The sequence below is a fragment of the Neofelis nebulosa genome (assembly GCF_028018385.1).
Source record: "Neofelis nebulosa isolate mNeoNeb1 chromosome Y unlocalized genomic scaffold, mNeoNeb1.pri SUPER_Y_unloc_1, whole genome shotgun sequence".
In the NCBI taxonomy this organism is placed as follows: domain Eukaryota; kingdom Metazoa; phylum Chordata; class Mammalia; order Carnivora; family Felidae; genus Neofelis; species Neofelis nebulosa.
The window spans coordinates 1,425,706-1,451,193 of record NW_026691917.1 but is presented as its reverse complement, the minus strand read 5'-3'; the positions used below and the strand labels follow the sequence as shown (position 1 = coordinate 1,451,193).

The 25,488-nt window shown below is 38.5% G+C and overlaps 1 protein-coding gene across 1 annotated transcript in view; it reads left to right on the top strand.

Annotated features, from left to right (window-relative positions):
- Window positions 1–25,488, top strand: part of LOC131503562 (cullin-4B-like) — a 142,447-nt gene that overhangs the window by 27,913 nt on the left and 89,046 nt on the right. Inside the window, exons 12-13 of the mRNA XM_058715011.1 lie at window positions 23,965–24,157; window positions 25,173–25,277. Of these exons, the coding sequence (XP_058570994.1) occupies window positions 23,965–24,157; window positions 25,173–25,277 (298 nt within the window). The remainder of the gene's footprint in view (window positions 1–23,964; window positions 24,158–25,172; window positions 25,278–25,488) is intronic.

Here is a 25,488-nt window from a genome sequence, read left to right as displayed (position 1 = left end):
ATAGGAGTCTTTTATCGTTTTTGGTGTCAAAATAATATTCCACTGTATATCTGTACTATATTTTGTTCATCAGTTTGTAACTGGATGCACACTTGGATTGTTTCCACCTTTTGATTCCCACCTTTACTATGGTGGGGGGGGGGCAGGTATTGGGAATTGTTCTTAATTTAAAGTTTTATATAACTTCCAGTTAGTTAGCATACACTATAATTTTAGTGTCAGGTGTACAGTATAGAGATTCAGTCCTTCTGTACAATACATGTGCTCATCACAAGTACCTTTCTAATGCCCACCACCTATTTAAGCCATAACTGCCTCCCTTACCACCTCTCTTCTATTCTCTAGAGTTAGAAATCCATTTCCAGTCTGTTTCTCTTTCATTTCTGCCTTTGCTCATTTGTTTAGTTTGTTAAGTTCTACATATGGTTGAAATCATATGGTATTTCCCTTTCTCTGACTAACTTATTTTGCTTCTAGCTCCAAACATGTCATCACAAATGGCAAGATTTTATTCTTTTTTATGGCTTATATTCCATTTTGTATGTAGATCACTACATTCTTTTAATTTTTTAAGTTCTTTTTAAATTTAAATTTTAAATTTAAATTTTTTAAAAAATTAAATTCTTTTAATTTTTTAATGTTTATTTTTGAGAGAGAGAACACAAGTGGGGGAGGGGCAGAGAGAGGGGGAGACAGAATCTGAAGCAGGCTCCAGCCTCTGAGCTGTCAGCACAGAGCCTGATGCAGGGCTTGAACTCACAAATTGCGAAATCATGACCTGAGACAAAGTCAGATGTGTAACCGACTGAGCCACCCATGCGTCCCTACATATATAACTACTTTTTCACTCAAAGTTGGTGAACATATGGACAGTTTCCATATTTTGCCTGTTATAAATAATATTAATAATAATAATAATAATAATAAATAGTAATAATAAATGCTGTAAACATTGGGGTGCATGCATCACTTTGAATTAGTGTTTTTGTATTGTTTGGGTAAGTACCCAGTAGTGCAGTTGCCGGATTATATAGTCTTATTTTTACCTTTTTGAGAATCTGCATACTGTTTCCTAGAGTGCCTTCACCAGTTTTTTCTCTTTCTCTCTTTCTCTCTCTTTCTCTCTCTTTTTTTCTCTCTCTTTCTCTCTTTCTCTCTCTCTCTCTTTCCCTCCCTCCCTCCCTCCCTCCCTCCCTCCCTCCCTCCCTCCCTTCCTTTTCTTTATTTCTTTCCTTCTTTTTCTTTCTCTTTCTTTTCTGCTTTTTCTTTCATTTTGATTGCTGAGGGTATGACTTTTACTACTGTGCTGAATGACATTAGTGGAGAGTGGACATCCCTGTCTTGTAAAGGGAAACCTATCAGTTTTTCTTCATTGAGGATGATTCTAGCTATGTGTTTTTCATAATTGTCCTTTTTTATGTTGAAGTATATTCCCTGTAAATATTCTTTATTAAGGATTTTTATCATGAGTGGATGGTTTTTTTTTTTTTTTTTTTGGTTAATGCTTTTCTGTATCTGTTGAGATGATTATATGGTTCTTATCCTTTTCTTTATTAATGTGGAGTGTCATGTAGATTTGTGAATATTGAGCCAACCTTGAAACCCAGGAATAATCTGGTGCATGATTATTTTAATAAATTGTTGGATTATATTTGCTAGTATTTTATTGCGAAGTTTTGCATCCATGTCCATCAGGGATGTGGCCTGTAGTTCTCTTTCTCAGTGTAGTCTTCCTCTTATTTGGAATCAAGATAAAGCTGGTCTCATAGTATGAGTTTGAAGTTATCCTTCCTTTTCTTTGTTTTGGAATAGTTTGAGAAGAATAGGTATTAACTCTTTTATTTTTTTTATTTTTTTAATATGAAATTTGTTGTCAGATTGGTTTCCATACAACACCCAGGACTCATACTCAATACCCATCACCCACCCTTCCCTCCCTCCCACCACCCCCTCCTTCCCATCCCCCATCAACTCTCAGTTTGTTCGCAGTTTTTAAGAGCCTCTCACGTTTTGGCTCCCTCCCTCTCTAACGTCTTTTTTATTTCGTCCCCTCCCCCGTGGTCTTTTGTTAAGTTTCTCAGGATCCACATAAGAGTGAAAACATATGGTATCTGTCTTTCTCTGTATGACTTATTTCACTTAGCATAACACTCTCCACTTCCATCCACGTTGCTACAAAAGGCCATATTTCTTTCTTTCTCATTGCCACGTAGTATTCCATTGTGTATACAAACCACAATTTCTTTATCCATTCGTCAGTTGATGGACATTTGTGCTCTTTCCATAATTTGGCTATTGTTGAAAGTGCTACTATAAACATTGGGGTAAAAGTGCCCCTATGCATCAGCACTCCTGTATCCCTTGGTATTAACTCTTTTAAATGTTTAGTATAATTCATCTGTGAAACCGTCTGTCCCTAGACTTACTTTATTTGGAAAGTTTTTGATGACGGTTTCAGTTTCTTTTTGGTTATTGACCTGCTCAAGTTTTCACTTTGTTTTTGTTTTTCATTTTCGCAGCTTATGTTTCAAGGAATTTATCTATTTCTTCTAGTTTGTCCAATTTTTTGGCCTATAGTTTTTCTAATATTCTTTTTTTTTTAAATAATTTTGTGGTGTTGGTTGTTATTTCTCTACTTTTATTTGTGATTTTATTTATTTGGGTCCATTCTTTTTTCATTTTGATAAGCTTGGCTGGCGGTGTATCTTCTTTTTTTTTTTCAAAGAACTAACGCCTGGTTTCATGGAGTTGTCTGATTTTTTTCTATATCATTTATTTCTGCTCTGGTCTTTGTTATTTGCTTCCTTCTGCTGGCTTTAAAACTGCTTTTGTAGTATCCCAAAGGTTTTGTACTGTTGTGTTTTCATTTTCATTTGTTTCCATGTATTTTTTTTTATTTCTTCCTTAATTTCTTTTTATCGGAGAATTTAGTCAACTTTACATCCAAAGTAATTATTGATAAATATGTACTTAGTAACATTTTGTTGCTTTTTTTGTTTCTGGACGTTGTGTCTCTGTCACTTTTGATATCTCCTTTGCTCTCAAGGAGTCCCCTTTAATATTTCTTTCAGGGCTGGTTTAGTTTTATTTGTCTGGGAAACTAATTTGTCAAATTCCTTTAGTTTTATTTGGGAAGCTCTTTATCTGTCCCTCTCTTCTGAATGATACCTTCCTGGATAGACTATTCTTGCCTGTAGGTTTTTCCCATTCAGTATATTGTATATATCATCATTCCACGGCCTTCTGGCTTGCTAACTTTCTGTTGAGAGATCTGCAGCTAGCCTTCTGGGTCTTTCCTTGTATAGTAGGGACTTTGTTGTCTTGCTGCTTTCAGGATTTTTTGATGCTATATTTTGCCAGTTTAATTGCAGCATACCTTGGCATTGTCCTGATCTTGTTGATTTTGATGGGGATTCTCTGTGTTTCCTGAATCCTGGATTTGCATGTCTGTTTCCTTCCCCACATTAGGGAAGTTTTGAGCTATTATTATTCCTCAAATAAATTTTCTTCCCCCTTTTCTCTCTCTCCTTTTTCTGGAGCTGCTATAATATGGGTGTTATTACGTTTGATGGAGTCACTGAGTTCTTGAAGTCTATTCTCATGTTCCGTAATTATTCTTTCTTTTGTTCAGCTTTATTATTTTCCATTTTTCTTCTCTAGGTCACTAAGTTATTTATCTCCTCATTCCAGTGCACTGTTCATTACATGAAGTGGGTTTTTAATCTCATCTGTTGCATCTTTCATTTTTGATGGATTCATTTTTAACACTTTTATCTCTGTGGTAAGGATGTCCCTGAGGTCTTCTGTTGTTTTGAATCCCAGCTTGTTTCCTTACGGTTGTTCTAAATTCTCCATCAAGTATGTCATTTATATCTGTTTCACTTAGATCTCTACTTGCCTTATCTTGTTCTTTCATTTGGAATAAATTCTTCCATGTTCACATTTTGTCTTCATTTCTGCCTCCTTCTCTGTGTTATAAAACACACTTATGGCTCCCTATCCTGAGAGTCGTGGCTTTATGAAGAAGAGGTCATGTAGTACCCAGGGCCTGCCACTTCAGGGAGTGTCTCCACTGTGCTGTGCGTACTTTGCCATTGTGTAGTACTTCTCTGTCTTTCTGATGTATCTCCAGAGGCTGCTTTTGGTCTTTGGAAAGAATGCGGTGTGTGCTCTGGTATGCTTGTGACATGAGGGCCGACACCACTTTTACCAGAACTGAAGCCTTGCAGGACTCTCTGGTTGGGAGATGTGGTGTGGGCAGGGGTTTATGCTGATTTTCTGTGGGAGGGACCTGGCATGCCACACTGGGACTGAGGCATGCTTGACTGAGAAAGGTGGTCTTGTCAGAGTGTAGGGGTGTGCAACTTGGTGTAGCAAGTTAGGCAGTCATTGTAGGTTCCAGTTGGTTCTGGGTTTATGGTGAGGACTGGAGAAAGGAAATGAGGCTAGCCAGATCCTTTGTTCCTAGAGAGGTATCTGTGTGAATGCTGAATGCTGCCTCTCAGGGATAAACTCCAATAAGAGTGACTGAATAATGCCTGCGCCCCTCCCTCCCCATGCCTCAGGTGACCTTCTAATCATTGTTTCCATGCCATCTACCTGCAAGTTGTTTGCCTGCATTTTCTCCAGGAGCAGTGCATGGGTACCCCTGGGCCCCATCTCAGCCAGCTGCTCCGACCTTTAATGCCCGCGCCCCTCCCTCCCCATGCCTCAGGTGACCTTCTAATCATTGTTTCCATGCCATCTACCTGCAAGTTGTTTGCCTGCATTTTCTCCAGGAGCAGTGCATGGGTACCCCTGGGCCCCATCTCAGCCAGCTGCTCCGACCTTTAATATTTGAGCCCCATTGGTTGGTTGCAAGAACTCAGAAAATTCAGACCCTCATTTTCCCACACAGTGGTTTTGGGAGTCTTCCTCTGTAGCTCCATTCTCTCATTCTTCTCTGGGACCAGGACCTCTGTAGCACCCTCTTTCCATTTCTGCCCTAAACCACATCTCTGCACTTTCCTCCTTACTCAGTGTGGCCTCTTCTCTCCCCCTAGTTGTGGAGTTTGTTCTGTGAGTTTTCAGGTCAATGTCTGGGATATTTAGGATTATTTGATAATTATCTAGTTGTGTTCCTGTGTTGATGGGAGCCTGAGGTCCTCCTGCTCTGCTTCTGTCTTCCTCCAAGATTGGGAATAGGTTCTTAGGAACTTTTGTATTTACATGAGATATACAAATATCTCTTGATAGTGTTTGAATAAATGGTGTTTTCAGTGCATACCTGGAAATGGAATTGTTCTGTCATATTCTAAAAAGTGGAATTGCTATGTTACATTGTAATTGAATAATCATTAGACTGTTTTCCACGGAGGTGTAACATATTTTATAGCCATGGTGCTGTTTTCCCTTTTCTTCCATTTGTTGAAAAGGTTGAAGATGTACTGGAATTCATTTTTTTAATGTCTTTTTTGTATTTGGAGGAAAAAGGCATCTGCATCCTGTGCTTTCCTTTGATTACAGTTTTTTTTTTTTTTAACTGACTAATCTCTTACTTTAGGTCTGTTTAGCTTATTTCTTTTTTCCACTTTGGTAGATTTTGTGCTTCTCAAAATGAGTCCCTGTCCATCTAGGTTATCTAATTTGTTGTTGTGAATTTGTTTACTCTTTGACCAACATCTCTACATTTCCTCCAACTCCAACTTCTGGAAATCACCGTTCTACTCTGTATTTCTTTGAGCTCTGTTTTTTAGTTAGGTTCCACATATACATGATACCGTAAAGTATTTTTCTTTATGTCTCTGTCTTATTTAACTTAGCATATATCTTCCAGGTTCATCCGTTTTTTGCAAATGGCAGGATTTTCTTCTTTTGTTTAAGTTATTTATTCATTTTTAAGTTATTTATTTAATTTATTATTTATATTTAATTATTAAATATATTTATATTTATTTAAATATTTATTTAAATATTTATTTATTTATTTATTTATTTATTTATTTATTTACTTACTTACTTACTTATTTCAGGCTCCCATCAACACAGGAACACAATTAAATAATTATCAAATAATCCTAAATATCCCAGACATTGACCAGAAAACTCCCAGAACAAACCCCTCCCAAACAGAGGGGCCATCTGGATGGCCTCTTGGGGAAAGTGTCTTTTGTCATGTCTTTTGCCCATTTCTTCACTGGATTATTTGTTTTTTTGGTGTTGAGTTTGATGTTGTTTATACATTTTAGATATTACCCTTTATGTCCTTTGCAAATACCTTCTTCCATTCCACTGTGTTCCTTACAAGTTTTGTTGATTGTTTCCTTTGCTGTGGAGAAGATTTTTATCTTTGTGAGGTCCAGTAGTTCGGTTTTGTTTTTGTTTCCCTTGCCTCTGGAAAAATATCTAAGAAGTTGGTGCAGCCAAGGTCAAAATGGTTGTTGCCTGTGTTTCCTTCTAGGATTTGATGGCTTCCTGTCTTACATTTGGGTCTTTCATCCACTTGAGTTCATTTTCATGTATGTTGTAAGAGAGAGGTCCAGGTTCATTCTTCTGAATGTTGCTGCTGTCCAGTTTTCCCAACACCACTTTCTGAAAAGACTGTCTTTTTTCCACTGGATACAATTTCCTGTTTGTAAAAGATTAGTTAGCCATACATTTATGGGTCCGCTTATGGGTTTTCTTTTCTATTCCATTGATCCATGTGTCTGTGTTTGTGCAGTACCATACTGTATTGATGATTACAGCTTGGCAGTATACCTTGAAGTCCAGAGTCGTGATACCTCTAGTTTTGGTTTTCTTTTTTCTTTTAACATTACTTTGATTATTTGGGGTCTTTTCTAGTCCTGTAAACATTTTAGAATTGTCTGTTCTAGCTCTCTGAATGTTTCTGGGGTTAGTTTGATAGGGATTGAATTGACTGTGTGGATTGCTTTGGGTAGAATCGACATTTTAACAATATTTGTTTTCTCAGTTCAGGAGCATGGAATATTTTTCCATTTCTTTGTGTTTTCTATTTCTTTTCATAAACTTCCTCTACTTTTCAGCATATTGGATATTTTACCTATTTGGTTTGGTTTATTCCTAGGTATTTTATGGGTTTTGGTGCAATTGTATACGGGACTGATTCCTTGATTTCTCTTCTGCTTTATTATTGGTGTATAGAAATACAGCCAGTTTCTTTGCATTGACTTATATCTGGCATCTATGCTTAATTCCAGTCAGTTTTAACAGTTTTTGGTGGAGATTTTCAAGAGTCCCACATAGAGTATCATGTAATCTGTGAAAGTGAATTTTGACTTTGTTCTTGCCAGTTTGTATGCCGTCTATTCTTTTTTGTTGTCTAATTGCTGAGGCATGCACTTCCAACACTATATTGAACAACAGTGGTGAGAGCGGACATCCCTGTCATGTTCCTGACTATAGGGGGAATACCCTAAGTTCTTCCCCATTGAGGATGATAATAGGTGTGGATATTTTGTTTATGGCCTTTATATTGTTGAGGAATGTTAATTCTATCTCTACTTTCTTTTGAGTTTTCATTAATAAAAGATGTTGTATTTTGTCAGACGCTTTTTCTGCATCTGTTGAGAGGATCATATAGTTCTTATCCTTTCTCTTTTTGATGGAGTGTATCACATTGAGATAATTGCAGATAGTGAGCCAGTCTTGCAGTCCAGGAATAAATTCCACTTGATCATGGTGAATAATTCTTTTAATATATTATTGCATTTGTTTTTCTAGTGTCTTGTTGAGAGTTTTCGCATCCGTGTTCGTCAGGGAAATTGGTCTGTAGCTTTCCTTTTTAGTGTTTTTTTTTGTTTTTTAGGGTTTTAAAATCTAGGTGATGCTGGATTCATAGAATGAATATGGACGTTTTCCTTATTAACTCTCCTTGAAATGTTGGTAGAATGCCCTTGGGAAGCCATCTGTCTTTGGACTTTTGGTTTTTTGGGAAATTTTTTATTACTTACTCAGTGTCTTTACTGGCTATGATTTTGTTCAAATTTTCTATTGCTCTTTCAGTGTTGTTAGTTTGTGTCTTTATTGGAATTTGTCCATTTTTTTCCACATTGCCCAGTTTGTTGGCATATAATTTCTTATAATAGTCACTAATTATTATTTGTGTGTCTGTGGTGTTGGTTGTGATACCTCCTCTTTCATTTGTGATTTTGATCTCCCCTCTTTTATTTGTGACTTTATGTATTTGGGTCCTTTCTGTTTTCTTTTTGACCAGTCTGGGCTTTATCAATCGTGTTAATTCTTTCAAAGAACCAGTTCCTGGTTTTGTTGATCTGTTGTACTTTTGTTGTTATTTCAGTACCATGGATTTCTGCTCTAATCTTTATTATGTCTCTTCCTCTGCTGGAATTTGAGCATTATTTCTTTTATCCAACTCCTTTAGGTATAAGGTGTTTTTGAGATGTTTCTTCCTTCTTTCGGAATGTTTGAATTGCTATGTGCTTCCTGCATCCCAGAATTTTGAACTGTTGTGTTTTCGTATACTTAGGCTTCCATATACTTCTTAATTTGTTTTTTAATTTGGTCGTTAATTTCTAGGTTAACCCTTTGATTCTCTCCCTCTCTTTCAAGTTATATATATAACTTGAATTCTATTTATAAAAATATAATTTATGAATTCTCTTTATATTTTATGTATTTGTATTTATATGTTTATATATAAAATAAATATATATTTTTACACATTTATATTTATTTATACATACGTATATAATTGTATTTATATACATATACATACATATATATGTATGTACATCATTTATTTATACATATGTATACAATGTATTTTTTTTTTTTTTTCAACGTTTTTTATTTATTTTTGGGACAGAGAGAGACAGAGCATGAACGGGGGAGGGGCAGAGAGAGAGGGAGACACAGAATCGGAAACAGGCTCCAGGCTCCGAGCCATCAGCCCAGAGCCTGACGCGGGGCTCGAACTCACGGACCGCGAGATCGTGACCTGGCTGAAGTCGGACGCTTAACCGACTGCGCCACCCAGGCGCCCCTACAATGTATTTTTAAATGGATATCTGTACAATACCAGTGCTCATCCCAACAGGTGCCCTCGTCAATGCTCATGACCCACTTTCCCCTCTCCCCCACCCCCAATCAACCCTCAGATTGTTCTCAGTATTTAAGAGTCTCATGGTTTACCTACTTCCCTCCCTGTAGCTTTTTCTGCCCCTTCTCATCACCCATGGTCTTCTGTTAAGTTTCTCAGGATCCACATGTGAGTGAAACATAATGGTATTTGTCTTTCTCTGCCTGACTTTATTTCACTTAGCATAATACTCTCCAGCTGCATCCACCTTGCCACAAATGGCCAGATTTCATTCTTTCTCATTGCCAAGTAATATCCCATTGTATATATAAACCACATCTTCTTTATCCATTTGTCAGTTGATGGACACTTAGGCTCTTTCCATAATGCGGCTATTGTTGAAAGTGCTGCTATAAACATTGGGGTCCAAGTGCCCATATGCATCATTACTCCTGCAACGCTTGGGTAAATTCCTAGCAGTGCCATTGTTGGGTCATAGGGTAGTTCTAGTTTTAATTTTTTGAGGAACCTCCACACTGTTTTCCAGAGCAGCTACACCAGTTTGCATTCCCACCGACAGTGCAAGAGATTCCCATTTCTCCACATCCTCTCCAGCATCTGTAGTCTCCTGATTTGCTCATTTTAGCCACTCTGACTGGAGAGAGGTGGTATCTGAGCGTGGTTTTGATTTGTATTTCCCTGATGAGGAGTCATGTGGAGCATCTTTTCATGTGCCTGTTGGCCATATGGATGTCTTCTTTAGAAAAGTGTCTATTCATGTCTTCTGCTCATTTCTTCACTGGATTATTTGTTTTCCAGGTATGGAGTCTGGTGAGTTCATTATAGATTTTGGGTACTAGCCCTTTGTCCCATACGTCATTATAAATATCTTTTCCCATTCCGTTGGTTGCCTTCTATTTTTGTTGATTGTTTCCTTTGAAGTGCAGAAGCTCTTTGTCTACACGAGGTCCCAATAGTTCATTTTTGCTTTTAATTCCCTTCCTTTTGAGATGCGTTGAGTAAGAAATTGTTGCAGCTGAGGGCAGAGAGGTTTTTTTCCTGCTTTCTCCTCTAAGGTTTTGATGGTTTCCTGTCTCACAGTCAGGTCCTCCACCCATTTTGAGTTTATTTTTGTGAATGGTGTAAGAAAATGGTCTAGTTTAATTCTGCATGTTTCTGTCCAGTTCTCCCAGCACGATTTGTTAAAGAGACCGTCTGTTTTTCATTGGATATTCTTTCCTGCTTTGTCAAAGATTAGTTGAGCATGCATTTGTAGGTCCAGTTCTGGGATTTCTATTCTATTTCCTTGGTCTATGTGTCTGTTTTTGTGCCAATACCATACTGTCTTGTTGACTACAGCTTTGTAGAGGCTAAAGTCTGGGATTGTGATGCCTCCCGCTTCAGTCTTCTTCAATATTACTTTGGCTGTTCGGGGTCTTTTATGGTTCCATAGAAATTTTAGGATTCCTTATTCTAGCTTTGAGAAGAATTTTGATTGGGATTGGGATTGCATTGAATGCGTAGATTGCTTTGGGTAGTATTGCTTTGGGTAGTATCGACATTCCAACAATATTTATTCTGCGAATCCATGAGCTCGGAATGGTTTCCATTTCTTTGTATCTTCTTCAGTTTCCTTCATCAGCTTTCAATAGTTTTCAGCATACACGTCTTTTACATCTTTGGTTAGGTTTATTCCTAGATATTTTATGATTCTGGGTGCAATTGTGAATGGGTTCAGTTTCTTTATTTCTCTTTATGTTGGTTAATTATTGGTGTATAAAAATGCACTTGATGTCTGTACATCGATTTTGTGTCCCGCGACTTGGCTGAATTCACGTATCCATTCTAGCTAGCAGCCTTTGGTAGAGTCTCTTGGGTTTTCCATGTAGAGTATCATGTCATCTGCAAAAGTGAAAGCTTGACTTTAACTTTGCCACTTTTGTTGCCTTTGGCTTCCTTTTGTTGTGTGATTGCTGATGCTACAACTTCCAACACTACGTTAAATAGCAGCGGTGAGAGTGAACATCCCTGTCCTGTTTCTGATCTCAGGGGGAAACCTCTCAGTGTTTCCCCATTGAGGATGATATTAGCTGTTGGCTTTTCATAAAAGGCTTTTATGATGTTTAAGTATGTTCCTTCTATCCTGACATTTCCGAGGGTTTTTATTTAGAAAGGATGCTGAATTTTGTCAAATGCTTTTTCTGCATCGATTGACAGGATCATATGGTTCTTTTCTTTTCTTTTGTTAATGTGATGTATCACATTGATTCATATGCGAATGTCAACCAGCCCTGCAGCCCAGAAATGAATTCCACTTGTTCATGGTGAATAATTATTTTTATATACTGTAGAATTTGATTTGCTAGTATCTTGTTGAGAATTTGTGCATCCGTATTCATCAGGGATATTAGCCTGTAGTTTCGTTTTGTTTTGTTTTTGCTGGATCTCTGTCTCATTTGGGAATCAAAGTAATGCTGGCTTCATGGAATGAGTCTGGACGTTTTCCTTCCCTTTCTATTTTTTTGAACAGCTTGAGAAGGGTATGTATTATCTCTGCTTTAAGTGTCTTGTAGATTTCCCCTGGGAAGCCATCTGGTCCTGGACTCTTATTTGCTGGGAGATTTTTGATAACTGATTCAATTTCCTTGCTGGTTATGGGTCTGTTCAAGTTTTCTATTTCTTCCTGTTTCAGTTTTGGAAGTGTGTGGGTGCTTAGGAATATGTCCATTTCTTCCAGGGTATCCAGTTGTTGGCATATCATTTTTCATAGTATTCCCTGATAATTTCGTGTGTTTCTGAGGGACTGGTTTTAATAATTCCATTTTCATTCATGATTTTATCTATTTGGGTCATCTCCCTTTTCTTTTTGAGAAGCCTGGCTAGAGGTTTATCAATTTTGTTTATTTTTCCAAAAAAACCCACAACTCTTGTTTGCATTGATCTGCCCTACAGTTTTTTAGATTCTATATTGTTTATTTCTGCTCTGATATTTATTATGTCTCCTGTTCTGCGGGGTTTGGAGTGCCTTTGCTGTTCTGCTTCTTGTTTCTTTAGGTATGATGTTAGATTTTGTATTTGGGATTTTTCCTGTTTCTTGAGATAGGCCTGGATTGCAATGTATTTTCCTCTCAGGACTGCCTTCACTGCATCCCAAAGCATTTTGATTGTTGTATTTTCATTTTCATTTGTTTCCGTATATTTTTCAGTTCCTTCTCTAATTGCCTGGTTGACCCATTCATTCTTTAGTAGGGTGTTCTTTAACCTCCATGCTTTTGCAGGTTTTCCAGACTTTTTCTTATGGTTGATTTCAAGTTGCCTAGCATTATGATCTGAAAGTGTGCATGGTATGATCTTTATACTTACGAAGGACTGTGTTGTGACCCAGTATGTGACGTATCTTGGAGAAAGTTCCATGTGCACTCGAGAAAAAATTATATTCTGTTGCTTTGGAATGCAGAGTTCTAAATATATCTGTCAAGTCCATCTGATCCAATGTATCATTCAGGGCCCTTTTTTCTTTTTGATCCTGTGTAGATGATCAATCCATTGTTGTATGTGGGGTATTAAACTCTCCCTGCCATTATCACATTCTTATCAATAAGCTTGCTTATGTTTGTGATTCATTGTTTTAGATATTTGGGGGCTCCAGAATTTGGTGCATAGACATTTATAATTGTTAGCTCTTCCTTATGTATAGACCCTGTAATTATTATATAATGCCCTTCTTCATCTCTTCTTGCAGGTTTTAATTTAATGTCTAGTTTTTCTGATATAAGTATGGCTACTCAAGCTTTCTTTTGACTTCCAGTAGCATGATAGTTCTCCATCTTTCAGTGTCACTTCAATCTGAAGGTGTCCTCAGGCCTAAAATGAGTCTCTTGTAGATAGCAAATAGATGGGTCTTGTTGGTTGTTTTTTTTTTTATCCATTCTGATACCCTGTGTTTTTCCATACGTTCAGTGTTATTTTTGAAAGATACGGGTTTAGAGTCATTGTGTTATTGGTAGGTTTCATGCTTGTGGTGGTGTCTCTGGTCCTTTGTGGTCCTTGCCACATTTCACTTACCGACTCCCCCTTAGGATCTCTCGTAGGGCTGGTTTAGTGGTGATGCATTCCTTCATTTTTTGTTTGTTTGTTTGGGAAAACCTTTATATCTCCTTCTATTCTGAGTGACAGACTTCCTGGATAAAGGATTCTTGGCTGCATATTTTTTTTCTGTTCATCACATTGAAGATTTCCTGCCATTCCTTTCTGGCCTGCCAAGTTTCAGTAGACAGATCAGTCACGAGTTTTATCGGTCTCTCTTTATATGTTAGAGCATGTTTATTCCCAGCTGCTTTCAGAATTTTCTCTTTATCCTTGTATTTTGCCAGTTTTACTGTGATATGTTGCGCAAAAGATCAATTTAAGTTATGTCTGAAGTGGGTTCTCTGTGCCTGTTGGATTTCAATGCCTGTTTCCTTCCCCCGATCAAGGAAGTCTCAGCTATGATTTGTTCAAGGACACCTTCAGCCCCTTTCTCTCTCTTCTTCTTCTTCTGGAATTCCTATGGTATGGATATTGTTCCATTTGATTGCATCACTTAGTTCTCTAATTCTCCCCTCATAATCCTGGATTTTTTCTCTCTTTTTCTCAACTTCCTCCTTTTCCATAATTTTATCTTCTTCTTCCCCTTTTCTCCCCTCTGTCTTCAGTCTGCTCTGTGGCTGCCTCCCTTGTGTTTTACACTTCATTTAGAGCATTTTTAATTCCTCATGACTATATTTTAGTCCCTTGATCTCTGTAACAATAGATTCTCTGCTGTCTTCTCTGCTTTTCTCAAGCTAGCGATATTTATGACTATTATTCTAAATTCTTGTTCAGTTATGTTGCTTAAGTCGGTTTTGATCAATTCATTAGCCGTCTCTACCTCCAGGAATATCTTTTTAGGAGAATTCTTCTGCTTCCTCATTTTGGGTATTTTACTGTCCCTTATGCATTTTAAAAGCTTGTTGTGTGCTCTGCACCTGCGAGCACTGCTATATTAAAGGAGGGTCATACACTGTCCAGGGTCTGGCCCTTCAGGAGGTGTTTTCTGGAGATTGTTACTCGCTCTGTGTTGTTGTGACTTTGGTTATTTTATTACCCTACTGATTGTGATATTTTAAACCCTACACCAGGTGTGCTTTGATTTGTTCCTTTGAGTAACCTATAAAGGAAAACAGACAAACAGGAGACAAAACCACTCAAGCACAGAAGAAACAAACAAACAGCACAAAGAAACAAATAAAAACAAAAAACTAAAGACTGAAAAAACAAACTGAAAATGACCCACTAGAATTAAATTAGAGGGTGGAGGCGTTGATGATGGAAGAGCACATACAAGAAGAGAAATGATAGGAGTGTGGGAAGAAGAAAAACTAAACGTTGACTAGTCAGAGAGACTAAAAGGCTTAATCCATAGAGAGAAAGCAAAATAAAGAAGGAGGCAGGGAAACGAAACGAAGATAGTTACCCAGACAGAGAAACTATATGGCTTGATTATTCCAGAGAGAGAGAAAGGAATGTAAAGAAGGAGGTGTAGAACATGTATCAAGACAATGGATTAAATATGTCTGTTTAGACATATTTGTCGGTGGGAGTTTTCCACAGGGTCTGTGCTGCTCTGGTGGTTACCCAGTGCTGAGGAGTGTGGTTTGGTATAATCGGGACCCAGCTCCCTCCACTATGGGCCCCAGGGGTGATCCTTGAGGCCCTGCCTTGATGGTGGTGGTGGTGGTGGTGGTGGTGGTGGCGGTGGCGGTGGCGGTGGCGGTGGCGGTGGCGGTGGCGGCGGCGGGGGGAATGGCAATCCCCCAGTCTCTTCTCCAGGGACCAGACTCAGTGGACTTTGTTTGAGTCCTCCTTACTGTGCCGCTGGCATAGATGGGGCGGTCCTTCTGGCTCCACTAACTCCCCCGACCCTGTGCTTGGCTAGGATTCAAAGTCCTGCTTCCCTGCGCTCTGGCACTGGGGAAGCGCCTCTCAGTGTGGTCCAATATGTGGCTCCAGCTGGCTTTGTGCCGCCACGCTTCAGGGAGGACTGCCTTTTCCTACTGCGGACTGAGCCACCGCCCTTGCAGACTCAGGCAGACACAGGCAGGCTTTATCTTTACCACAGCACTCCAGGGAGACAGCTGCCTTTTCCTACTGCAGACTGTGTCCTCAGCCTAGCCACTGAGCCTGGGGGTGGCAGCTGCAGGCAGGCTTTGTACTATCGCTCAGCCCTCCAGGGAGGGAACCACTTGGTCCCAGCTGGGGACTGAGCCCCTGATTAACCACCACACCCAGGCCTTGGCTGCCCTCCTCCCCCTGTCCGGGAACAGGGAGCCAGCCCCAGTCCGAAGAAAACCCCACATTTAGAGATCAGATCCCTCTCCGTCTCAATCTGAGGTCTTTCTCCTGTCCAGATATGGTCCTACACTTCCCTAGCTGCTCTTTCCTTTCCCTTTGTCTCTCCGCAGAAGGGGGTCCCTCCCCTCCATGCCCACGTGGGCTTTTTTTTTATCTCCCTCAGTTCACAGTCCCCCACCTATGTTTTTCTCCCAACTTTTCCATTTTCTTCCTGGTAGATTCAGCCGCTTTTCCTCCAGGCTTTGGTGTTCAAAGTCCCTCGGCTTGTGCACTTCTTTGTTTGAGAGTCGCAGGAAGTATGGATCTGCCTACTTCTCCACCATGTTGTCCCCTCCTCCCCTAAGCCATTGATTCTTTAGGATGTTCCTTAATCTCCAAGTTTTGTGGTCGCACCAGATTTTCCTTGTGGTGGATTTTGTGTTTCATACTGTTGGGATCTGAAAAATATGCATGGTCTTAACTCGGTATTTGTTTTTTTTTTTTTTGTATCTCATGAAGGCTGATTTGTAACCCATTATGTAATCTGTTCTACAGAATGTTCCATGTGCACTTGAAAAGAATGTGTACTTTGCTCCTTTAGGATGAAACATTCTGAATGCATCTGTTAAGTCCATCTAGCCCAGTGTGTTATTCAAAGCCATTGTTTCCTTCATTTTCTGCTTAGATCATCTGTCCATTGATGTAGGTTGAGTGTTAAAATCCCCTCCAACTAGGGTGCTTTTCTCAACGAGTTTCTTATATTTGTAATTAAAATTTACATATTTGGGTGCTGTCACACTGGTGGCATAAATATTTACAATTGTTAGGTCTTCTTGTGAATGGTACCTTAATTATAATTCACTTCATCTCTTTTTATAGTTTTTGTTTTAAGATCTAGTTTGACATAAGTACACCTACTCCAGCTTTCTTTTAATGACCATTAGCTTGATACATGGTTCTCCAGCCCCCTTCTTTCAGTGTGTAGGTGTCTTCAGGAGCAAAATGAGTCTCTTGTAGGCAGTATACAGATGGGTCTTGTTTTTTTATCCATTCTGATAGCATACGTCTTTTTATTGGAGCATTTTGGTCCATTTACATCTAGAATAATTATTGAAAGGTATCAATTTAGTGTCATTGTGTTCCTCATAGAAGTGGTATTTTTGTGATGATCTCTGTTCCTTTGTAGTCTTTGTTGGTTTGGTCTTTTTATTTTGTTTTGATTTGTTTTTTCTCCATTCAGAGTCCCCCTTAAAATTTCTTGCAGGGCTGATTTAGTGGTTCACAAACTCATTTAAGTTTTTGTTTTTATGGGAAACTCTGTATCTCTCCTATTCTGAATGACAGTTTTGCTGTATAAAGAATATCTGGTATTCAGCACATTTAATGTATCCTTTTACTCGTTTCTCGTCTTCCATGTTTCTGTGACATACCTGCTGGGAACCTGATATGTCTTCCCATGTAGGTTAAACACTTTTCCCCTTGCTGCTTTCAAATTGTTGTCTTATATTTTGTGATTTTGACTATGATAGGCATTTTTAATGGTCAGTTTTCCTTGAATGTAATGGGAGTTCTCGGTGCTTCTTGGATTTTTATGTCTGTCCTCCAGATTAGGGAAGTGTTCAGATACAATTTGCTCCTATAAGCCTTCTGCCCATTTTCCTGTCTCTTCCTCTTCTGGGACTCCTATGATTCAGATGTCATTCCTTTCTTAATAAGTTATTGGTTTCTCCAAGTCTTTGTAGTGATCTTTTGGTTTTGTTTACCTTTTTTCCCTGCTTAATTATTTTCCATAATTTTATCTTCTGTATGCTGTTTTGCTTCAACCATTCTCGGCTGTCACGGCATTCATTTGAGATTGCATCTTGGTTAGCGAATTTTTAGTTTTGGGCTGCCTAGGTTTTAGTTCTTTTATTTCTGCATTAAGGGATTGTCCTGTGTTCTATGCGTTTGTTTTTTTTTTTTTTTTCCACTCAGCTCGTATTCATATAATCATGATTTTAAATTCTAGTTCAGACATTTTACTTATACGTGTATTGATTAAATCCCTGCCACCATTTTTTTCCTGTTCTTTTTTGGGGGTGAATTCCTCCGTCTTGTCATTTTAGAGGAAGAAAAACTTTAATAAAATAAAAAATTTAAATTAAAAATTTAAAAACGAAATAAATAAAGGAATCTAGATCCTAGGTGTGTTTTGGTCTTCTTGTTGAGACAAGCTTAATAGATAGAGTAAAAAAAGAAAGGGAAAAAGTTAAAAAATTTTAAACTAAAAAAAAATTAAATAATAGAGTAGAATAAAAATTTTAAAAATAAAAAATAACTTGTTTCTGATATAGAAATAGAAAAAGAACACAAACAAAACCAGAAGGAAAGAAAATCAACAAATAAACGAAACAGCAAACAGCAAGAAACCTGAATGAAGTTACGTCTAGTTTCCCTGGTGCAGAACACTATAGTCCGTAGTCTAATAAGAAGGTAGAAGGAATTTGTGCTGGTCTTCTTGAGGATGTATATGGAGAGCAGTTAGCAGGGCTTGGTATAACAGCTCTGTTCTCCACTTGATGGCACTGCTTAGCCTCCTGGGCTTGATCTGTGTGTGAGTTTTCACATGCTCTAGAGGAGAAAAATGGCTTTATTCAGTTGCCTAGTCTCTGGAAGGCAAACTTCACGCTCTCACATCCCACAGTCAAGCATCCTTCCTCTGTCTGGTGCTTTTGTCCACTCCCCACCTCTACTCTGGGTCCAAGATACCTGCCTGCCAGGTGGTGTCTCCTTCCAGACTTCTATCTCAGATGGGGCTGTGTTGAAAACCCCACAGTTCAGAGACCCTGGTGGCTTTGGGGTCTGTTTGTACTGATTCTCTGGGGCAGTTCCCTTCGAGCAATGGCCAGTACCCTGGCTCAACGACAAGACATTCATGTGATTGTGCAGCAGTGTATATTTAGAGTTAATGGCATATTCACAACATACAGCTGGTGCCCGTTTTCACCGCACTCTGGTATCTTTGTTCCAATACCAGCAAATGTGGCTGCTCTCCAGGGTCTGCTGGGACTTTTGCTTGTGGGGAGGCTGTATGGCTTCTACCAAATGTCCTCCAAGCAGGGGTGCCACTTTTCCCCGTGTGGCACGTGGACCCATCAGACCCCTCTGTCTACTCATGGACGTTCTCACCAGAGCACTGCCAGGTACTTTCTCACCAGAGCACTGCCAGGTATTAAGCTTCAAACCTCAGACACTGTGCTCCACTCTTTATAGAATCCTGTGGTATTGAAACCCTCTCATTTCTCTCCATCAGTGGTTTTGGGAAACAGAATTTTTGTCCAGTCCTCTCTGAGTTTTTTCACTCATTTTTTTCTCTTCAGCTACTTTCGGGCGGGGGTGGGGGGGGGTGGGGGTGGTTTTCTTGCATGATCCTGATATGCTACACTGTCCCCTTTTCTCTTTTCTCCCTTCCTTCCACATAGGAGACTCTGTGGCATCTCTCTGCTGGTTAATCTCTCCATACAATGTCCCTGCTAAGTTCTCTGTCTCAAATTATGCAGACTATTGCATTAATCCTCAGATCAATGTCGTAGGTGTTCAAAATGGTTTGATGCTCATCTAGCTGCATTTCATGGATGAGACAGGGTGTGTTGGTGTAGGAGCTGCTTTGGAGGAATGCCTGCTACGTGAGGAAGGTTGGATGGAGTGGATCTACAGTGGAACTTGGAAGCAGGGGAACCTGGAGGCAGGGGAACTCTTTCTGATAGAAAGATAGGTGCAGAGTGTTCACACTAGTTCCTATAAACGTCTGTGTATCTCGACCGGGGAATGGGAAAGAAATGGCATCTGTTAACACTTACGTTCCTGGCATAGCGTCCTAAAATTTCTGCTCCACTCCCAGGACGTATTCTGAGGTTGGTAAATAAATCTCCTTCCCATATACCTCAGGCTCTTTCAGAAGTCCTGCTTCTGTGCTATATCTTATCCAGGTTATTGTTTATACTTGCTCTTCAAGATAGAGACTCAGTTTCTTTCCTTCTTAGAGAAAAAGAGAGCATGAGTGAGGTGAGAAGCAGAGGAAGAGAGAGAATTTAAGCAGGCTCCACAGTTAGTGCTGAGCCTGACACAGGACTCACAGGACTCTGACACAGGACCTCAGAGATCATGGCCTGAGCCAAAATCAAGAGTCAGATGCCCAACCAACTGAGTCACAAAGGCACAGCAGGCTCAATCTATTGCTACTTTCTGGCTCTCCTGTAACTGAGACGACTGATTTTTAAAAATACCTGGAGTTAAGCCCATGTACATAGTAGCTAAAAGTTGAGACCCAGTGGTTTTCAAAGCTACAAGTTATAGTGAGTTATCTTCTAGTGCAGGTCTCCTGTGCTGTGGGTGCCTGGTATGTGCCTGCTCTTCTTCCTTCTCCATGCTTATGGTGTTCTTCCATTTTTTGGTTAGTCTCACCAGAGGTTTGGTCCTAATGACGTCTTCATTCTCCTATGTTTTCTGCTTTGGCCTCGTCTGTGATAAACTGTGGAAAATATTTACGCCAGTCTTTGTGTAATTTTCAGATTAGTTCCACTGATGTGGCTGTTTTCTTGGTGTGTCTTTGGGATGAGGTGAGCTGGGGATCCTCCTACTCCACCATCTTCCCAGGACTCTCACAGATTGTTTCTTATGCTTGATTGAATATGTTGTTTAAACTCTCTGCTGAATTTTTCAAAGCAGTAATTGCATTCCTTAGCTCTAGGTGTTCTAGTTTGGTTTTAAAATCATTTCTCTATTTGTGTTGATTCTCCCATTTATGTAATTTTTCCTGTTTTTATTCAACTTCATTAAAAACTTCTGTGGTGTTGTCACATGCCCCTTGTTCCTTGTTCTTCTATTGTCGTGTGTGAGACCTGCATATTTGAAAGTGATGAGCTCATACAAGGTTAACAAGTGAACTTTGGTGGGAAGATTTTTACCAGTCCATCTATATGAGGTTTCTGAACAGGCCAGCGTAGAACATCGATGGGTGGTTAGGGCTACTTCTGGTGTCTCTGCTCAGGCAGGATTACCACCAACACTGAGGACAGGCTGGACTTGCATCAGGGCACATCCATTGACTATTCCGAGGGCTGCTGAGATGCCTCTGTGGTTAGGCGAAAGACAGGATGTGCTCCTTTGCCAGGACTGGATTTACTGTGTGGCTAGATAGCGTTGTATGGGCTTCATGATCAGGAGAGGCCACCAAGTGGGAATCCATTGTCAGGCAAGACCATTGGCTGGGCTCTCTACCTTTGCCACTGGTTGAGTGGGACCACCAGCTCTTTCACCTGGCTGAAGTGGTGTTTCAGATTGTGCACTGCATTAGGTGAGAGGAGTATTAGACCAGAGCCACTGTGTGTTGTTTTTCAGCAGAGTGGCTGACCAGTCTCCCAGATAAGATAGTTAGATTTAGGTTGGTGGCTAGCTTCGTGATTGGGCGGAGTCAAAGCCTGTGCCGCATGGTCAAGTTTCCGGGATGACTGGGGCTTCAAGTTATAGTCTGTGGTTCAGTGGGCAGCTTGCCTAGTTTTCTGCCCAGAAGGGTCACAGACCCAGCTGCAAGCCAAACCAAATCACTGGTTGGTGACCTCAGCTGTACTCCTTAGTCAGTTGCATTTGCTTGTCTGGGTGCTGTCTGGGATGCAATGCCTCTGCCATAATCTGACCTTTGATTACTGTGAGCTCTGTGTCCTTCTTTGGGACTAGCTTACACATGGTCCAGCCTTTACCATAGGTGGTCTGTCAGTGTTCCCTAGGGAATGATAGAGAGTAGTTGTCTTCCTGGGGCCACCCATGAATACTGGCAAACCTAAGTGTCAGCCTTAAACTATCTTTTTACCACTGGAAAAACTAGGTCCAGAGTACATCTCTCAGTGTGGTACTATTCCGGCCTGGGGGAGGACAGTATGTATAGTCAGTGTGAAATTGCTGACATTACTGTTTGATGCAGCTTTTCCCAGTTTTTGTGCAGAAAGGAGCACTTCAGACTCACCCAGGAGGTTCTAGGGTTTTCAAAAGTGTGTTCTTGTGTTGCCAAGTTTTCTTCTCAAATTTCTCTACAGAATAGACTAGACTGTTGCTTGTTAATCCATGTTTTTATGTGGAGAGACTGGGGTCCGGGACCACCTATTCCAGAGTGTTGCTGATTTCATTATCATTTATCAGTTTTGTTTATATTTGCTGTGAAGCATTTGGTTTTATGATCCTGATTTTTCATTTCAGTTTTCATTTCCTTTCATTTTCTTGATTTTATCTTTTGATTTGTTTCTTCTCTACTTCCCATGCTAGTTTTGTTTAGTTTTCTCTCCTTTTTCTGGTTCCTTGAACCATAAAGCTAGTGATTTGATTTGAGGTCTTTCTCATGTAAGCATATATGGATATAAATTTCTCTCTCTTGCATCGTTTTATAAATTTTGGTATATGGTGTTGTAATTTTCATTTGTGTCTGTTTTCTAATTTCCTACGTGACTTGTTTGGCTGTTAAAGAATGTGTTTAATTTGCACATAATGGTAATTTTCCACTTTTTCTTTCTGAAAATCATTTCTGGTTTTGTCCCATTGTGGTGAGATAATATACTTTGTGTGATTTTAGTCTTTTACATTTTATTGCAGATAGTTGTGTGGCCTAAAATCCTGAGAGTGTTCTGGGTGAATTTAAGAAAAATGTACATTCTGATGTTCTGTGGATTATTAATATATGTGTTAGGTCTAGTTTAAATGTTGTTTTGTTGTCTATTTTTTCTTTATGTTTGTCCACTTGTTATATCAGTTTATTAAGGTGGGCCAGTAAAGTATCCCACTATTGTACAACTTCCTCCCCCATTTGTGTGAATTTTTGCTTCAGCAGGTTTAAAGCTCTATCTTAGAAATTGTTCTGTTTCTTGACAAATTGACTCTTTTTTAAAGGTAATCTCTATACTCATTGTGGGGCTTGAACTAAAAGCCTGAGGTCAAGAGTCAGGTATTCTACAGACTAAGCCAGCCAAGCACCTCTAAACCGACCCTTTTTAAAATATAATATTTTTCTTTTTCTACTGTAACAAAGGCAAGTTTGTCTAATAGTGGTATAGCCACTGCAGCTCTCTTTTATTACGACTTGTGTGATGTTACGACTCGTTCCTTCCTTTTTCTTTGAATATTATTTGTGTCTTTGGATCAGAAGGGAGTCCAAGTAGTAGATTAGGTTTTCAAAATTTGTTTTGCCAGTATCTACCTTTCAACTGGGGGGTTTATTCCATGTACACTTAATGATTGACAAGAAAGGCCTTCTGCCATTATAATGTTTGCTTTTCGTGTGTCTTATGTGTATATGTAAGTTCTTTCATTACAGCCTGATTTTACTGCTGACTTTTTCTAGTGCACTCCTTAGATTCATGTCTGATTTAATTGTCTGTGTATTTTAAAATTCTTTTGTTATTGATTGATTTGGGGATTGCAAGGAGAATCTTTTTTATTAAATACAGTTTGAAATAATAACGACTTAGGTTCAGTAGTATGCAAAAACCCTGCTGTATACAGTTCCATTCCTTCACGTTTACGCTTTTGTCTCACATTGAATCTCTGCACATCCATGTTTATGAAAATAGGTTTACGTTTATTGCTTAATACATTTGTCTCCTAAATCATATATAGTAAAAAGGAATTATAATCTATACTTAGAAGAAACTGGCCTTTATATTTATGTGTGCTAATATATTTACAAATGTTTTTGTTCATTTTTAATATGTCTTCAAACTATTACCTGTTGTTCTTTTATTTCAACACTAAGAAATCCCGTTAGTTTTTCTTACAGGGCAGGTCTACTAGCAAAGAACTATCTCAGCATTTGTTTATCTTCTTATTTCCTAATTTTTCTTCACTATTAAAGAATGGTTTTTCTGGATATAGAATTTTTGGTGACAGTTTTTCCGCCCAGCACTTTAAAGAGGTTGTGCTGTTGCCTTTTGACTTTCACACATATAATGGGGTTTATTACTATTGAGGATCCGTTGAATTGCTTCTCTTAACTGCTTCTAAGAACATTTAGATGTTGAAGGTGAGATGTCAAGAAGTTGTGTTATTTCATAGTTTCTTTCTTCATTAAGTGTTTTCCCTAGTTTTAAGTTCCTGATTTTATTCTAGAATTTGGAAAATTTGATACTGACAAGTTTTGATAGCTTTATGATTCTTTTAATGCAATCCATTTTTGGTGATCCCTTTCACTTTCCTTTCTTCCTCTTTCTTTTTCTTGTTTTGTGTATTTTCAGATACTTTTCTTCTGCTATATGTCCCTGTTACTCTATATACTCACCCTCCTTTTTGATTTATTAGGCGCCATAGACTTGCATTTCTGATATGTTTCTAAATAATTCTCCACTCAGATGAACTTTTGATTTACATGTATTTATGTTGGCTTCGTTTCCAGATTATCTTGTCTTTATCTAGGAATGAATTTTTCTTTTGAAATTTACTGCATATTTGCATTTCTGAGATTTCCTTGTAAATGATGTAAAATTTTCTATTAAACTTAAAGGTGTTTTACTTGCTATGTAAATATAATAACCTGACTTACTTTTATTTTCCAGAAATTTGGTAGCAGCATAGTTATTAACCCTACGAAAGATAAGACAATGGTGCAAGAGCTTCTGGATTTTAAAGATAAGATAGATTTTATTATTGAAGCGTCTTTTCTGAAAAATGAGAAAATTATTGTTGCTATGAAAGATGCTTTTGAAACATTTATTAATAAAAGACCTAACAAACCAGCTGAGCTTCTAGGTATGGTTTTCAATTTTACGCAATATGTATTTTATTTTTTATTTTGTTGTTTTAAATTATGTAACAAGAGTTCAGTTTGACCTCCTGATTTGTCATAATATTGCCAGATTGACTACCAATGTTTGTAATAAACTATTTCTCTCAACTTTAGTGTTCACAAGACTTTGTTCCTTTGTTTAATAGTAACCCAGCCCTTTGGAAGCTCATGTGTCTTTAGCGTCCTATAAAATTATCAGTTTCTCTTATCAGTAGATAAGACTCATTTTAAAATAAATGAAAGCTTTCCTTACTCTCATGAAACCTAATGATTTTTTTTTTTTTTTAATTTTTTTTTTCAACGTTTTTTTATTTACTTTTGGGACAGAGAGAGACAGAGCATGAACGGGGGAGGGGCAGAGAGAGAGGGAGACACAGAATCGGAAGCAGGCTCCAGGCTCTGAGCCATCAGCCCAGAGCCTGACGCGGGGCTCGAACTCACGGACCGCGAGATCGTGACCTGGCTGAAGTCGGACGCTTAACCGACTGCGCCACCCAGGCGCCCCGAAACCTAATGATTTTATATTGCAAGGGATATCTTTCTGCTGACATAAAAACTTGAAACACAGTATCAATTTGATTGTTCCAGAAACCTGAAACAAATTATCAATTTGATTTTTCAAGAACAATAAATATTTTAGATGAGTATTGGGATTCATATAATCTCAGTTTCATGCCATATCTCGCAATATTTTGTTTTTAAAAATAGATTAGGGGCATGGTAGTGAGGAAATGACTATATTGTAATATTTGATCATTGAGGTTATAGAAATATAAAAATATCAGTGTAGAACTTACAGGAAGTAATTTATCTTTTTCTGCCACTCATCTGTCCGTTAACTCATTTATTCATTTTTTGTTTCATGAAAATTAATGCACCTCACTCTGGGGTAAAGTATTTGCTTGAATAAATGGTTTTTGTTCATATACCTATTTGAAAATATAGCATTACTTAGAAAATTATTTTTTTACATTTTAGCAAAGTATGTGGATTCAAAGCTCCGTACAGGTAACAAAGAAGCTACGGATGAAGAACTTGAAGATTTATTAGCTAAAGTGGTAATTTTATTTAGGTTTATTCATGGTGAGTAATTTGGTTTAAATGTCTATTTAAAAGTTTTAAAAAATGGTAACCTTGGGGAAGTATAAAGCACTAAGTGCAAATCCCAACCTAAATTGAATTCAAATAATGTTTTCTGGTGGTAAAACTGATAACACTAAAAAGCTAACAATTCAGTGGCAATAAGTACGTTCACATGATTGTGCAGCCATCACAATTACTTAATCTCACAAAT